Consider the following 16,917-nt stretch of genomic DNA (forward strand, 5'->3'; position numbering starts at 1 on the left):
AGGTTTGATCCCTGGGTCAGGAAGATCCCCTGGGGAAAGAAACGGCAACCCACTCGAGTATTCTTGCCTGTGAAATCCCATGGACAGAGGAGCCTGGTGGGCTACAGTCCATGGGGTCACAGAGTCAGACATGACTGAGCATGCAGCGCACATGCACACAAGGTTGCTCCAAAGACATCCTTTGAGTCACCAAAGGTGTCACTGTAGTTGGATACAAGGAGCCCCATAGGCCAGCAGACACCACCATCCTGTGGTCAGAGTATGACCTTAGGAGGGAGTCAGGCCTGATTATACTTGTAGACCATGGGGCTGGGCCTCCTCCAAGACCCTGACCTGTTGGCCACAAACCCATCCTTGCTTTCTTAGCTAATCTCTCAGGGGCCAAAAAGAAGGCTGAGTGCCAAAGAATCGATGTTTTCAGACTGATGCTGGAGAAGACTCTTGAGAGTCCCTTGGACAGCAAGGAAATTAAACCAATCCTAAAGAAAATCAACCCTGAATATTCATTGGAAGGACTGATGCTGAAGCTAAAGCTCCAATACTTTGGCTACCTGATGCAAAGAGCTGACTCATTGGAAAAGACCCGACTCATTGGAAAAGACCCTGATGCTGGGAAAGACTGAGATTGGGAGAAGGGGACGACAGAGGATGAGATGGTTGGATGGCATCACCGACTCAAAGGACAGAAGTTTGAGTAAACTCTGGGAGATAGTGGAGAACAGGTAAGCCTGGCGTGCTGCAGTCCATGGGGTCACAAAGAGTCGGACACAACTGAGCAACTGAACAGCAACAGGGGCACTCCCATCAGCACCTCTCATGTGCACCCTAAAAAGCAACCCCCCTTGTTTTGAAGCTTCAGGTCTCATTTCTCAGCCAATCAGCATCCTGGAGGTTGAGATCCGAGTGGTGACCTGGACCAATCAGGAGCTGCCCTTGGGGTGGGCTGACAAGCACCCCCAGGATCCTGGTGGAGGAGGAAGAGCCACCGGCAGCAGTCTGCGCCATGTGCCTCCACCTGATGACAGACACGCCCGAGTCTGGTGACAGTTTGTGTTTTCATCTTGCGAGACTGTATCTGTTCCTACCTGCCGCTCCCTCAGCCCTGTCTCCCCCTTGGCTTCCTTCCTGCTCACCTTCCACCCCTTTCCTCCTTCCCTCCCCTTGTCGCTCCCTCCCTCCCCCGGACTTCCTCTCTCTGCACACAGACACCCCACTCCTCAGCCTGTCCTGCACACCCACTGGGTTCTTGCTGCTCTGCCTTCTCTCGGCTTCTCTCGACCGAGCCCAGTAAAGGTAATTGCTGAACCTGAAGCTCTCCATTCCAGAAAACCACCAGGCCATCCCAGGGAGGGAACACCCCGTCCAGGCACTTGAGGTCTGATGATAACACGTGAACTTCCTGCAGGGCCCCTCTTCCTCTTGCTTTGTCTTCCATGCTGGGCTCCAAGCCCTTTGAGGGTGGGAACTGGCCTGGCTTCTTTTGAGCATAGACGTGGCGCAAGTGCTTTAGCAAAAGCTCAGGAAGGAAGGGGAAAACCCAGGATGGAGGGGGAGGTTCCCTTCCATCCGTTACTCGGTCACTTGGTGGGGGCCCAGGATGCAAGGATGGGGTCTAGAACTGCCTCCTTCAGGAATTCCTGTGAGGTTTTTGTCTTCAAGGAAGGACTTTCCTCCCTCTTCTTCCCTTTCCTCTCCATCTTCATAGCCTTTTTTTTCCACCTGCAACCTCTGTACTTTGCTCATCAGCCAAGGCATTGGGTTGGCCAGAAGTTCATTCGGGTTTTTTCATAAGATGTTATGCAAAAATCCGAACGAAGTTTTGGACATCTTCCCAGTTGAGGGAACTTCACAGCCTACATTAAACCGCAGCGCTTAGAAACCACCCCCTTTGCATCTTCTCAGGCGCCTGCTGGCTCTGGGCCTTCAGCCTTTGACAGTTACCACAAGATGATTCAACAGTTTCTTTTTCATTCATGTCTACTCATTCACCAGGCTGTGTGTGGGGTTCATGGGGTGGTGCCGAGATTTGGGGGTCAGAGGTCGAGTTGTGATCACAATGTTTGCTAGAAGGCGATGGGCCCTGTGCTGGCTGCCTCTGGGGGGTCCTATGTGCTCGCAGTGGGGTACACCTCGATTTTTAATAAAGATAGAGCATTTTGGGGTGGTTTTTTTTCACGGTAGTGAAAGATGAATATCAGTTGGAGTGATATTTTTATCAGCCAGACAAAAATTAAAAGATAATTACAATTGCAAGCCATAATGGGAACATGAGTAACTTAACAGTATAAAATAATTACATACAATTTAGGGAGTCAAGCAGAGTGATGTGGTCAGTGGAGGTGCATACATGGACAGTTTTCATCTGCCCAGCCAGTCTGTGTTTTTTGGTTGGTGCATTTAATCCATGTACATTTAAGGTGATTATCGATATGTATGATCCTATTACCATTTTCTTAATTGTTTTGGGTTTGTTTTCTGTAGGTCTTTTCCTTCTTTTGTGTTTCCTGTCTAAAAAATTTCCTTCAGCATTTGTTGTAAAGCTGGTTTGGTGGTGCTAAATTCTCTTAACTTTTGCTTATCTGGAAAGCTTTTGATTTCTCCAAGATGAAGCATTTTTGATTATTGCTATTTTCAGAGAGAAGAGAGAGTTTATTCGGGGCTGAGCTGGAGGTGTCTCCAGAAGCAGATTGCCAAAGAGACCAGGAGAAAGGTGTGGATTATTGGAGCAGAGCACTCCTGGGAAACCAGGGTTGGTTTTCAAGTTCTTGTTAGTTTTTCATTCTAGAACGTCTGTGTTGCATGGAGACACATGGTGATCAAAGGTCGGGCACCAGGGATGTCCTTTGTCATGAGCATTCAAATTGGGTTTCTGAAGGTGTGCTTTTCCCTAGACCAAAACTGATTTTGATTTGGAGTTGGAGAAGAACACCCACCACTGCTTTTTAAAAATGATTTGCGTGTGTGTATGTGTTTTAATACAGAAAGGTCTTTTTTTGGTGGTGTTGTTGTCTTGCTTGTTGTCTCTTTTTATTCTATTTTAAAGTTAATTTTTATTGAAGTCTAGTTGCTTTACAATATTGTGTTAGCGTCTACTGTGCAGCTAACAGTACACTGTTAAATGAATCACTCGTATATATATATGTATATACACATACATACATATGTACATATACACCAGGGCTTCCCTGGTGGCTCAGACAATAAAGAATCTGCCTGCGATGCAGGAGACCTGGGTTTGATCCCTGGGTCAGGAAGATCCCCCAGAGAAGGGAATGGCTACCTGCTCCAGTGTTCTTTTTTTAATAATTTGTTTATTTATGGCTGTGGTGGGTCTTCGTGGCTGTGAGGGCTTTTCTCTGGTGGTGGTGAGTGTGGGCTACGCTCTAGTTGCTGTGTTCAGGCTCCTTTTTGCAGAGCACAGACTCTGGGGTGCCGGGCTCAGTAGTTGCAGTTCCTGGGCTCTAGAGCACAGGCTCAATTGTTGCTGTGCACGATCCGAGGTGTGTGGGATCTTCCTGGATCAGGGATTGAGCCCATGTCTCCTGCATTGGCAGGCGGATTCTTTACCACTGAGTCACCAGGGAAGCCCCGCTCCAGTATTCTTGCCTGGAGAATTCCATGGACAGAACAGCCTGGCAGGCTCTATAGTCCATGGGGTCGCAAAGAGTCAGACACCACTGAGCGACTAACACTTTCATTTTTTTTCATACGTATATCCCTTCTTTTTTCATATATCCTCTCTTCTTAACACTTGTCTGTTTTTAAAATGGACTTTTTATTTTGAAATAGTTTTCAATTGATAGGAAAGCTGAAGAAATAATACAGAGAGTCCCCATCACCCTCTTACCATCTTACAGAACCGTGGTACATTGGCCAAAATGAAGACGGCAGCCTTGGTACATTGATATGAATTAAATTCTAGATTACTTAGGTTTCATCATTTTCCCCATGGTGTACTCTTTCTCTTCCAGGACATTATGTGTTTCATTGTCATAGCTCCTTGGTCTCCTCTGGCTGTGACAATTCCTCTTTCTTTCCCTGTTTTTCATGACCTTGACACTTTTGAAAAGTTTTGGTCCGATATTCTGTTGAATGTCCCTCACTCTGGGCTTCTCTGGTGTTTTTCTCATATTTAGGCTGAGGTTATGAGTTCTGGGAAAGTGTGTGAGGGGGAGTACCCTTCTCGTCATGTCATATGATTTGATATGATACGATACTATCGTATCACATCACATCACATCACATCAATCACATCATATCATATCATACCATGGTGTACATCCTGTCAATGTGGCTCAGATTTTTTTCTTTTGCTGTAAAGTACAAAGAAATATATGGACATCACCAGATGGTCAGCACCATAATCAGATTGATTATATTCTTTGCAGCCAGAGATGGAGAAGCTCTATACAGTCAGCAAAACAAGACTGGGAGCTGACTGTGGCTGAGATCATGAACTCCTTCTTGCCAAATTCAGACTTAAATTGAAGAAAGTAGGGAAAACCACTAGACCATTCAGGTATGATCTAAATCAAATCCGTTATGATTATACAGTGCAAGTGAGAAACAGATTTAAGGGACTAGATCTGATGGACAGAGTGCCTGAAGAACTATGGAACAGAGGTTCGTGACATTGTACAGGAGACAGGGATCAAGACCATCCCTATGGAAAAGAAATGCAAAAAAGCAAAATGGCTGTGTGAGGAGGCCTTACAAATAGCTGTGAAAAGAAGAGAAGCAAAAAGCAAAGGAGAAAAGGAAAGATATTGCCATCTGAATGCAGAGTTCCAAAGAATAGCAAGGACAGATAAGAAAGCCTTCCTCAGTGATCAAGGCGAAGAAATAGAGGAAAACAACAGAATGGGAAAGACTAGAGATCTCTTCAAGAAAATTAGAGATACCAAGGGAACATTTCATACAAAGATGGGCTCAATAAAGGACAGAAATGGTATGGACCTAACAGAAGCAGAAGATGTTAAGAAGAGGTGGCAAGAATACACAGAAGAACTGTACAAAAAAGATCTTCACGACCCAGATAATCACGATGGTGTGGTCACTCACCTAGAGCCAGACATCCTGGAATGTGAAGTCAAGTGGGTCTTAGAAAGCATCACTACGAACAAAGCTAGTGGAGGTGATGGAATTCCAGTTGAGCTATTTCAAATCCTGAAAGATAACGCTGTGAAAGTGCTGCACTCAATATGCCAGCAAATCTGGAAAACTCAGCAGTGGCCACAGGACTGGAAAAGGTCAGTTTTCATCCCAATCCCAAAGAAAGGCAATGCCAAAGAATGCTCAAACTACCACACAATTGCACTCATCTCAGACGCTAGTAAAGTAATGCTCAAAATTCTCCAAGCCAGGCTTCAGCAATACGTGAACTGTGAACTTCCAGACGTTCAAGCTGGTTTCAGAAAAGGCAGAGGAACCAGAGATCAAATTGCCAACATCAGCTGGATCATCGAAAAAGCAAGAGAGTTCCAGAAAAACATCTATTTCTGCCTTATTGACTATGCCAAAGCCTTTGACTGTGTGGCTGACAATAAACTGTGGAAAATTCTGAAAGAGATGGGAATACCAGACCACCTGACGTGCCTCTTGAGAAACCTGTATGCAGGTCAGGAAGCAACAGTTAGAACTGGACATGGAACGACAGACTGGTTCCAAATAGGAAAAGGAGTGCGTCAAGGCTGTATATTGTCACCCTGCTGATTTAACTTATATGCAGAGTACATCATGAGAAACATTGGGCTGGAGGAAGCACAAGCTAGAATCAAGATTGCCTGGAGAAATATCAATAACCTCAGATATGCAGATGACACCACCCTTATAGCAGAAAGTGAAGAAGAACTAAAAAGCCTCTTGATGAAAGTGAGAGAGGAGAATGAAAAAGTTGGCTTAAAGCTCAACATTCAGAAAACTAAGATCATGGCATCTGGTCCCATCACTTTATGGGAAATAGATGGGGAAACAGTAGAAACAGTGTCAGACTTTATGTTTTTGGGCTCCAAAATCACTGCAGGTGGTGATTGCAGCCATGAAATTAAAAGACGCTTGCTCCTTGGAAGGAAAGTTATGACCAACCTAGATATCATACTAAAAAGCAGAGACATTACTTTGCCAACAAAAGTCAACCTAGTCAAGGCTATGGTTTTTCCAGTGGTCCTGTATGGATGTGAGAGTTGGATAGTGAAGAAATCTGAGCAGCGAAGAGTTGATGCTTTTGAACTGTGGTATTGGAGAAGACTCTTGAGAGTCCCTTGGACTGCAGGGAGACCCAACCAGTCCATCCTAAAGGAAATTAGCCCTGGGTGTTCATTAGAAGGACTGATGTTGAAGGTGAAACTCCAATACTTTGGCCACCTGATGTGAAGAGCTGACTCATTTGAAAAGACCTTGATGCTGGGAAAGATTGAGAATAGGAGGAGAAGGGGACGACAGAGGACGAGATGGCTGGATGGCATCACCGACTTGATGGACATGAGTTTGAGTGGACTCCCAGAGTTGGTGATGGACAGGGAGGCCTGGCGTGCTGCAATTCTTGGGGTCGCAAAGCGTTGGACACGACTGAGCGACTGAACTGAACTGAACTATGAAATAAAAAATTATTAAGTGTACACTCTCAGGATTTTGGCAAATGCGTTCACCCAGGTAACTCAAACCTCTATCAAAGTAGAGAACATTAGTGTCAAGCTGTAGTTCCAGTACTTTGGCCATCTGCTGGGAAGAACTGATTCATTTGAAAAGACCCTGATGCTGGGAAAGATTGTGAGCAGGAGGAGAAGGGACGACAGAGGATGAGATGGTTGGATGGCATCACTGACTCAATGGACATGAGTTTGAGTAAACTCTGGGAGATGATGAAGGACAGGGAAGCCTGGCGTGTGGCAGTCCATGGCATTACAAAGACTCGGACATGACTTTGACTGATCAACAACAACACTATCACCCTGGAAAGTCCCCCCATGCCCTTCTCATACCCTTCCCACCTTTGCCCTACCCTCCAACAGATAACCACTCCTCTGCTTTTGTTCCTACTATGTTTTGGTTTTGTTTATTTTAGAATTTAATAGAAATGGAATCTTACAGTGTGTTCACACAACATATTTTTTGTGGTATAATAATTCAATTTAATCCCATAAAGCAATGAAAATGCATGAACCACAGCTGCAATAGACACGAAAGTTGAATCTTAGCCATGCTGAGAAAGAGAAGCCAGACACAAGAGATTACATTGTGACTAATCCCATTTCTTTAATATTCAAAAGTGGTCAAAAATAATTTATGGCATTACAGGTCAGGAGGGCAGCTAGCATGGGCAGGAGAGAGGGAGTGATCGAGAGAGAGACCAAGGAGGGAGTCAGCTGATGTGTTGTGAGTTCCATTAACTCGGCTGGGGATTGTACAGGTGAGTGTAATCTTTGTGATAATTCATTAGGCTATACTTTTATGACTGTTGCTTTGTTCTTGGTGTATTACGTGTTATTAAAATGCTTTAAATATAAGATGCTAGTTTATGCCCATCAGTTGTGTGTGTGTATGTGAGTGTATTTGATGATGCCGTGTGTATCCCCTATCTATTGATGCGCAGCAAATTACCTCAAAACTTAGCAGCCAGTTTCTGTGGGTCAGGAATTTCACAGCATCTTAGTTGGGTCTTTCATGACGTTGCATGTAGGGTGCTGTTTGGGGCTGAAGGTGTATAAAGGTTTGACTGAAGCTGGCAGATCCGCCTCAGAGGTGGGGCACTCACATGGCTAGTTGGCTGGAGGCCTCAGCATCTCCCCAGGTGGACTTTTCCATCAAGCAGCTTGAGTGTCCTCACATCATGGTTGCTGGCTTCCTCCAGAGCGAGAGATCCCAGAGAGTCCAGAATAATGTTTTCTAGATTAATACATGCCATTTATACGTATCAGTAGTGCATTCCTTGGGCTTCCCTGGAGGCTCAGTGGTAAAGAATCTACCTGCAGTGGAGGAGACCCAGGTTCGATCCCTGGATCAGGTAGATCCCTTGGAAAAGGGAATGGCTCCCCACTGCAGTATTCTTGTCTGGGAAATCCCATGTGCAGAGAAGCCTGGGAAGCACATACACAGTACATTCCTTTTTATTGCTAGGTAATATTCGATTTTATGACGAGATCATAATTTATCAATTCTGTTAATGAATGATGGCTGTCTGGATGCTTTCCAGGTTGGGGCTCTTATGAATAAAGCTGATATGCACATTCTTCTACAAGAATTAAAAAAAAATGTTTATTTATGTGTATGGCTGGCTCGATCTTAGTCGCGGCACACGGGATCTTTGAACTTCGTTGTGGCATGTGGCTTTTTTAGTTGCAGCATGCGGGATTTTTAGTTGTAGCATTCAAACTCTTAGATGTGCACTTGGAATCTAGTTCTCTGACCAGGGATTGAACCTGGGCCCCTTGCACTGGGAGTGCAGAATCTTAACCACTGGACCACCAGGGAAGTCCTGAGATTGGCTTTTTTTCACTCAACACAATGCCTTGGAGATCCATTGCAGTGGTCATGTATATCAGTTGTTCACTCCTTTTTATTGCTGCGTGCTGCTCTACGGTATGAATGTACCACAGTTTATGTGTTCCCTAATCGAGGGACATTGGGATTATGTCTAGTCTTTGGTGATTACAAATAAAGTTGCTATAAACATGCATGTATAAGTGTTCATGTAAATGAAGAGTTTCATTTCTCTCTGGTAAATACCCAGGAGTGGAATTGCTGAGTTATAAACTCAAGTGTGTGTTTAACTTCATGTTCTTCTTGTACCGTCACTAAGTTATGTCCAACTCTTTTCGACCCCATCAACTGCAGCACGCCAGGCTTCCCTGTCCTACACTATATCCTGGACTTAGCTCAGACTCATGGTGATTGAATTCATGATGCCATCCAACCATCTCATCCTCTGTTGTCCCCTTCTCCTCCTTTCCTCAATCTTTCTCAGCATTAGGATCTTTTCCAATGAGTCAGAGCTTCTCATCAGGTTGCCAAAGTATTAGAGCTTCAACATCTGTCCTTCCAATGAATATTCAGGGTTGATTTCCTTTAGGATTGACTTTGTGAGACACTGTTAAACTTTTCCAGAGCGGCTGTAGCATTTTTTTCAAAATTCCCACTACTAGTGTACAAGAGATCCAGTTCCTCTGTGTCTTCTTAACACTTGGTATTGTCAGTGTTCTTTATTTCAGCCTCTCTGGTAGGTGTTTATGATTCAGTTTTTTAAACTTAGTGTCTTATAGTTTGGTCCTAATTCCATGTGTGGAACTTCTCAGTGAGGCATTGTCTTATTAATACTTATGCTGGATGCCCATCCCCTACACAACTCTGAGGAACAGTGAAGCTCCTGTCTTTTGCTTTTGTTCTTGCCTGTAATGTATCCTAGCTCAGAGGTTTACAAGCTTGTTCTTGGAACCATGTTTTAAAAGGCTAAGTCCTACACAGACTACCAATAGATAAGCCAGATGGTGGAGCTGCTGGGAGTAGAGCTGGCCCTGTCTGTACCCCGTCACCACGCCAACAGCTGTCCTCCAGGTGCTGCCCAGCATATGAGTCCCAGCTCTTACTCTCAACTCTCATGCCATCTACCCAGGACCTGCCAAGTCTCTTAATTTCATAGGACCTCTCTCGGCTGCTTAAGGCACAGACATAAAAATATTTGCCAAATCTTCATATCTTACAGACTCAAGAAGACAGAAAAGAGAAATTATATCTGTTAAAATACCAAAAAACCATTGTTATTTATGATTTATACCTTGTGTCTGTATGTGTGCTGAGTCTGTCTGATTCTTTGTGACCCCATGGACTGTCCCCTGCCAGGCTCCTCTGTCCATGAAATTTTCCAGGAAAGAATACTGGAGTGGGTTGCCATTTCCTCCTCCAGGGGATCTTCCCAACCCAGGGATTGAACCCGAGTCTCCTGCACTGGCAGGTGGATTCTTTGTACCACTGCGCCCCCTGGGAAGCCCACTAATCTTAGTAGGCCACCTTAAATGCTAAATACTGTTTGTATAACAAAGCTTCCCAGGGGGTGCAGTGATAAGGAATCCACCTGCCAGTGCAGGAGATGCAAGAGACACGAGTTCAATCCCTGGGTCAGGAAGATGCCCTGTAGTAAGAAATGGCAACCCACTCCAATATTCTTGCCTGGAAAATTCTGTGGACAGAGGAGCCTGGTGGGCCTCAGTCCACGGGATCACACAGAGCTGGACATGACTGAGCACAAGAGCAAACAGAAAAACTAAGATTGCTAAATGTAGAGGTTGATATTTAAAAACAGAAAATGCACAAACAAATATATATGTTTACGGGAGAGCTTGAGACGCTCCTGGAACCCTGACTTTTCCATCACAGAGATAGTTATCTTTTTGCTTGAAAGGCATTAGGAATTTAGACATTCATATTACGATAAGCAGATGTTCAAGCTTTCAGGAGGACAGATTCTAAGATTTTTTTCATCCAGCTTTGCTATCTTTGTTAAATAGTTAATTCCATGGGGTGGCTGTTGAAATGAAGAACAAGCGCCATCTAGTGGTTATATTTAAGTGTACAGGTCAAAATAAGTTAAAACATTTGTTTTTGGAATATGTATCCTTTAACTTCCAATTTGCCTTGATTCATGAACCCAACATTCCAGATTCCTATGCAATATTGCTCTTTACATCATTGGACCTTGCTTATGTCACCAGTCACGTACACAACTGGGTGTTGTTTTTGCTTTGGCTCCATCCCTTCATTCTTTCTGGAGTTATTTCTCCACTGATCTCCAGTAGCATATGGGGCACCTACCGACCTGGGGAGTTCCTCTTTCAGTGTCCTATCTTTTTGCCTTTTCATACTGTTCATGGGGTTCTCAAGACAAGAATACTGAAGTGGTTTGCCATGCCCTTCTCCAGTGGACCACATTCTGTCAGACCTCTCCACCATGACCCATCCGTCTTGGGTGGCCCCACATGGCATGGCTTAGTTACATTGAGTTAGACAAGGCTGTGGTCCGTGTGATCAGATTGGCTAGTTTTCTGTGATTATGGTTTCAGTCTGTCTGCCCTCTGATGCCCTCTTGCAACATCTACTGTCTTACTTGGATTTCTCTTACCTCGAACGTGGGGTAGCTCCTCTCGGCCGCCGCTCCTGACAGGCAAATTGGAAGTGGTCAAACCGATGGCAAGAGTGAACGTCGACAGGAATCAGCGAACTAAAATGGACTGGAATGGGTGAATTTAACTCAGATGATCATTATATCTACTGCTGTGGGCAGGAATCTCTTAGAAGAAATGGAGTAGCCATCATGGTCAACAAAAGAGTCCGAAATGCAGTACTTGGATGCAATCTCAAAAACAACAGAATGATCTCTGTTCGTTTCCAAGGCAAACCATTCAATATCACGATAATCCAAGTCTATGCCCCAACCAGTAACACTGAAGAAGCTGAAGTCGAACGGTTCTATGAAGACCTACAAGACCTTTTAGAACTAATATCCAAAAAAGATGTCCTTTTCATTATAGGGGATGGGAATGCAAAAGTAGGAAGTCAAGAAACACCTGGAGTAGCAGGCAAATTTGGTCTTGGAGTACAGAATGAAGCAGGGCAAAGGCTAATAGAGTTTTGCCAAGAGAACGCACTGGTCATAGCAAACACCCTCTTCCAACAACACAAGAGAAGACTCTACATATGGACATCACCAGATGGTTAACCCTGAAATCAGATTGATTATATTCTTTGCAGCCAAAGATGGAGAAGCTCTATACAGTAAGCAAAAACAAGACCGGGAGCGGACTGTGGCTCAGATCATGAACTCCTTATTGCCAAATTCAGACTTAAATTGAAGAAAGTAGGGAAAACCACTAGACCATTCAGGTATGACCTAAATCAAATCCGCTATGATTATACAGTGGAAGTGACAAATAGATTTAAGGGACTAGATCTGATAGAGTGCCTGATGAACTATGGACGGAGGTTCATGACACTGTACAGGAGACAGGGATCCCAGATAATCACGATGGTGTGATCACTCACCTAGAGCCAGACATCCTGGAATGTGAAGTCAAGTGGGTCTTAGAAAGCATCACTACGAACAAAGCTAGTGGAGGTGATGGAATTCCAGTTGAGCTATTTCAAATCCTGAAAGATGACGCTGTGAAAGTGCTGCACTCAATATGCCAGCAAATCTGGAAAACTCAGCAGTGGCCACAGGACTGGAAAAGGTCAGTTTTCATCCCAATCCCAAAGAAAGGCAATGCTAAAGAATGCTCAAACTACCACACAGTTGCACTCATCCCAGACGCTAGTAAAGTAATGCTCAAAATTCTCCAAGCCAGGCTTCAGCAATACGTGAACTGTGAACTTCCAGACGTTCAAGCTGGTTTTAGAAAAGGCAGAGGAACCAGAGATCAAATTGCCAACATCAGCTGGATCATCGAAAAAGCAAGAGAGTTCCAGAAAAACATCTATTTCTGCCTTATTGACTATGCCAAAGCCTTTGACTGTGTGGCTGACAATAAACTGTGGAAAATTCTGAAAGAGATGGGAATACCAGACCACCTGACGTGCCTCTTGAGAAACCTGTATGCAGGTCAGGAAGCAACAGTTAGAACTGGACATGGAACGACAGACTGGTTCCAAATAGGAAAAGGAGTGCGTCAAGGCTGTATATTGTCACCCTGCTGATTTAACTTATATGCAGAGTACATCATGAGAAACATTGGGCTGGAGGAAGCACAAGCTAGAATCAAGATTGCCTGGAGAAATATCAATAACCTCAGATATGCAGATGACACCACCCTTATAGCAGAAAGTGAAGAAGAACTAAAAAGCCTCTTGATGAAAGTGAGAGAGGAGAATGAAAAAGTTGGCTTAAAGCTCAACATTCAGAAAACTAAGATCATGGCATCTGGTCCCATCACTTTATGGGAAATAGATGGGGAAACAGTAGAAACAGTGTCAGACTTTATGTTTTTGGGCTCCAAAATCACTGCAGGTGGTGATTGCAGCCATGAAATTAAAAGACGCTTGCTCCTTGGAAGGAAAGTTATGACCAACCTAGATATCATACTAAAAAGCAGAGACATTACTTTGCCAACAAAAGTCAACCTAGTCAAGGCTATGGTTTTTCCAGTGGTCCTGTATGGATGTGAGAGTTGGATAGTGAAGAAATCTGAGCGGCGAAGAGTTGATGCTTTTGAACTGTGGTATTGGAGAAGACTCTTGAGAGTCCCTTGGACTGCAGGGAGACCCAACCAGTCCATCCTAAAGGAAATTAGCCCTGGGTGTTCATTAGAAGGACTGATGTTGAAGGTGAAACTCCAATACTTTGGCCACCTGATGTGAAGAGCTGACTCATTTGAAAAGACCTTGATGCTGGGAAAGATTGAGAATAGGAGGAGAAGGGGACGACAGAGGACGAGATGGCTGGATGGCATCACCGACTTGATGAAAATGAGTTTGGGTAAAGACCAGGAGTTAGTGATGGACAGGGAGGCCTTGTGTGCTGTGATTCTTGGGGTTGCAAAGCGTTGGACACGACTGAGCAACTGAACTGAACTGCACTGATCCTTTAACTTAATGCTAGCAAGATTATGCTCAAAATCCTTCAAGCTAGACTTTAGCAATGTATGAACTTTCAGATATACAAGCTAGGTTTAGAAAAGGCAGAGGAACCAGAGATGAAATTGCCAACATTCAATTGATCATGGAGAAAGCAAGGGAATTCCAGAAAAACATCTTTCTCATTGGAGGATAATTGCTTTACAATGTTGTGTTAATTTCAGCTGTATAGCAGTGTGAATCAGCTGTAAGTATAAATATGTCCTCTCTCTTTTGAGACTCCCTCCCACGTCTCCCCGACCCCATCCCTCTAAGTCACCACAGAACACTGAACCGAGCTCCTGTGGTATAGAGGAGGTTGCCACTAGTTCTTTGTTTTACTCATGGTAGTGTGTATATGTCAATCCCAATCTCCCAATTCGTCCCACCCTCCCCTCTCCGTGCACCCGCACCCTATCCACATGTCCATTCTCTAAGTCTGCACTGCCCTTCCTACCCTGCAAATAGGAAACCTTTCTTTCTTTCCATTTTGACCCCCTATATTGACCACACAGCCTGTGTCACACACATTGGCCTTTGATGCACAATATCAAGCAAGAGCTACAGAGAAACCCAGCAACGATGTCTGTTCTGTCAGTTCCCTGGGTCCAAAGCTCCATTCACAGTCAGTTCAAGGTTTTTTTTTTTTAAGATTTTAAAAACAGTAATATATTGTTAACAGTTAACAGTAACAGTAATTGTTATTGGCATGTGTTGTTGACAAAGAGGAGCTTTAAATGTGTGTTTGTTGTTGTCATTGTTCAGTCGCTAAGTCGTGTCCGAATCTTCATGACCTCATGGACTGAAGCTCGCCAGGCTTTCCCGTCCTTCACTATCTCCCAGGCATGTTCACTGAGTTGGTGATGCTATCTAATCATCTCATCCTCTGCTGCCCTCTTCTCCTTTTGCCTTCAATCTTCCCCAGCATCAGGGTCTTTTCCAATGAGTCAGGTCTTCACATCAAGTGGCCAAAATACTGGAACTTCGGTTTCAGTATTAGTCCTTCCAATGAATATTCAGGATTGATTTCCTTTAGGATTGTTCAAGGTCATAACACCTATTTTGTATCCATTTGTCACAGGTATGATTTGAATCTGGATGAAATGAGAACTTTGACATTTCAGAGAGTGACATTTACCATGGGCCTACCTCTGTTAAAACGTGCGGTTCAGGATCAGGTAAGTCTCACTGTTATTATGGTGTAAAGTGTGTGAGCGAATAAGAGAGAGACAGAGAGAGAACAGGATTTTCTTTTGCTTTCTTTGCTTTTGCGACTTGTGGAAGGAAGCACATTAATTTTGTCCTGGGGGAAGCAGACAGTTTGGTCGGTATGGGAGTGGCTCCCTCACCCTCCTTTTCTGCCCCCTTCCTGTTAATCTAATTGACATTCACTTCTCTCAAGCCAACAGGTCAGGAAGTAGGAGAATCAGCAAAGGTAGTAAAGTATTTGTTCACAAAACAAATGTAATTTGGGGTTTCAAATTCAAATATCTGAGAAATGTAATAATAAATAAAATAATGAAAATAAAAAATTAATTTTATAGGCTTTTCAAGCATTTTAGTTTTGTCAAAAATGGATGAGTCTTGTTTGTCTAAAAATTGCCATTCTCGACACAGTGAAATTATTTTAGTCAATTTAGCCTCGCTAAAAAGAGAGAAGAAAGAAGCAAAGAAAATGTGATGAGAGGATTCCTTTGTGAGGCTAGCATTAGGAGCTCTATATTTAGCAAAGTTTAAGTCCATTCTATATAGTCCATTAAGTTCATTCCATATAGTCAGAGCTATGATTTTTCCAGTAGACGTGTATGGATGTGAGAGTTGGACTGTAAAGAAGGCTGAGTGCCACAGAATTGATGCTTTTGAACTGTGGTGTTGGAGAAGACTCTTGAGAATCCCTTGGACAGCAAGGAGATCCAACCAGTCCATCCTAAAGGAAATCAATCCTTAATATTCATTGGAGGGACTGATGCTGAAGCTGAAGCTCCAAAACTTTGGCCACTTAATGCGAAGAACTGACTCATTGGAAAAGACCCTGATGCTGGGAAAGAATGAAGGCAGGAGGAGAAGGGGACAACAGAGGATGAGATGGGTGGATGGCATCATCAACTCAATGGACATGAGTTTGAGCAACTTCCGAGAGATAGTGAAGGACAGGAAAGCCTGGCGTGCTACAGTTCTTGGGGTCACAAAGAGTTGGACACACTTAGTGACTGAACACCAACAACAAAGTCTATTCATGCAGCTTCATAGCTTCCTTAAACCCAACATTTTATACAGGAACAATATACCTCTTGGGGAGACCACTAGGGGAGGGACCTGAACTGGGGATGAGCTTCTTTAGATGCTGAGAAGTTGAATGTATTCTGCAGTGAGCCCGGCCCCCTTTCTGCCCCCCGTGGTTTGTAGAGGGAGAGGCTGAGGACTGAACCGGTGGGAGTCTTGCCCATTTGAGAGCCTTGTTTCTCTGTGGAATGCAAATCAAAGCCAGTGGAGGCCTGAGGTCCATAGTTGAGACCAGATGCCACCCTGTCACCCACCTTGGTTGGCTGTCTCTCCTGGGGAGGCAGGGACAGAAGTCAGCATCTTCTCATCAGGAGGGAATTATAGGCAGAGCTTTGGTATCTCCTGGTGAGGTCCTGAAGTCCCTCTGAGGTGACAGGGGCACAGCATTGCCACTCTTAGATGGAGAGCATGTGCAAGGGAACACCCCCAGAACAGGGTGACGCATGCTGGGCACAGTCTGGAAAATAGTTTTGCACCAATCAGAACATACTGGCAAAGTAGATGTCCAAACTGGTGAATTGCCTCTAACTGGAACACACATTTAGAGGTGAATACAACCAAACAACCAACCAACTAACCTACCAACCAACCTACCAGCCAAACAACCTAACAACCTGCCAACTAATGACCAACCAACAAAACAACCAACCAGTCAACCAACTAAGCAACTAGCCTACCAACCAAGCAACCAACCAACCAACCAGTCAACCTACCAACCAAACAACCTACCTACCAACCTGCCAACTAACCAACCAACCAACTAACCAAACTACCAACCAACAAAATAAACAACCAGCCTACCAACCAACTAACCAACAAAACAAACAAACAATCAAATTACCAACCAAACAGCCCACCAACCAACCAACCAACCAAACATAAACCCCAGTCCCTCTTTGCTTTCAGCCGCTTTCTCCATCACAGCCTGGCCTCCAAATACATCCAGCCTGGGGCTGGGGGGAAGGTAAGAACTTGACATGGGGGCCAGTCTCCTGCCTCTTTAATTAGCCCATTATGTCTAAGGCTTAACTTAGTGTC

At 44.2% G+C, this 16,917-nt stretch overlaps 1 protein-coding gene across 7 annotated transcripts in view; it reads left to right on the plus strand.

Annotated features, from left to right (window-relative positions):
- Positions 1 to 16,917, plus strand: part of ACOXL (acyl-CoA oxidase like) — a 359,193-nt gene that overhangs the window by 11,514 nt on the left and 330,762 nt on the right. For 6 of the 7 annotated variants that reach the window (XR_014051963.1, XR_014051964.1, XM_081484832.1 and 3 more), the window contains exon 2: positions 14,678 to 14,774. Coding sequence is in view for 5 of the 7 variants with exons in the window: in XM_081484832.1 (XP_081340958.1) it covers positions 14,678 to 14,774 (97 nt within the window). In the remaining 2 variants the exon portion in view is untranslated. Of the gene's footprint in view, positions 1 to 7,296; positions 7,409 to 14,677; positions 14,775 to 16,917 lie in introns of those variants that run through there. The other variant, XM_081484837.1, reaches the window with a different exon arrangement.

This window comes from Giraffa tippelskirchi, chromosome 4 (genome assembly GCF_054371585.1).
Source record: "Giraffa tippelskirchi isolate mGirTip1 chromosome 4, T2T-mGirTip1v1.2.pri, whole genome shotgun sequence".
Lineage (NCBI taxonomy): Eukaryota > Metazoa > Chordata > Mammalia > Artiodactyla > Giraffidae > Giraffa > Giraffa tippelskirchi.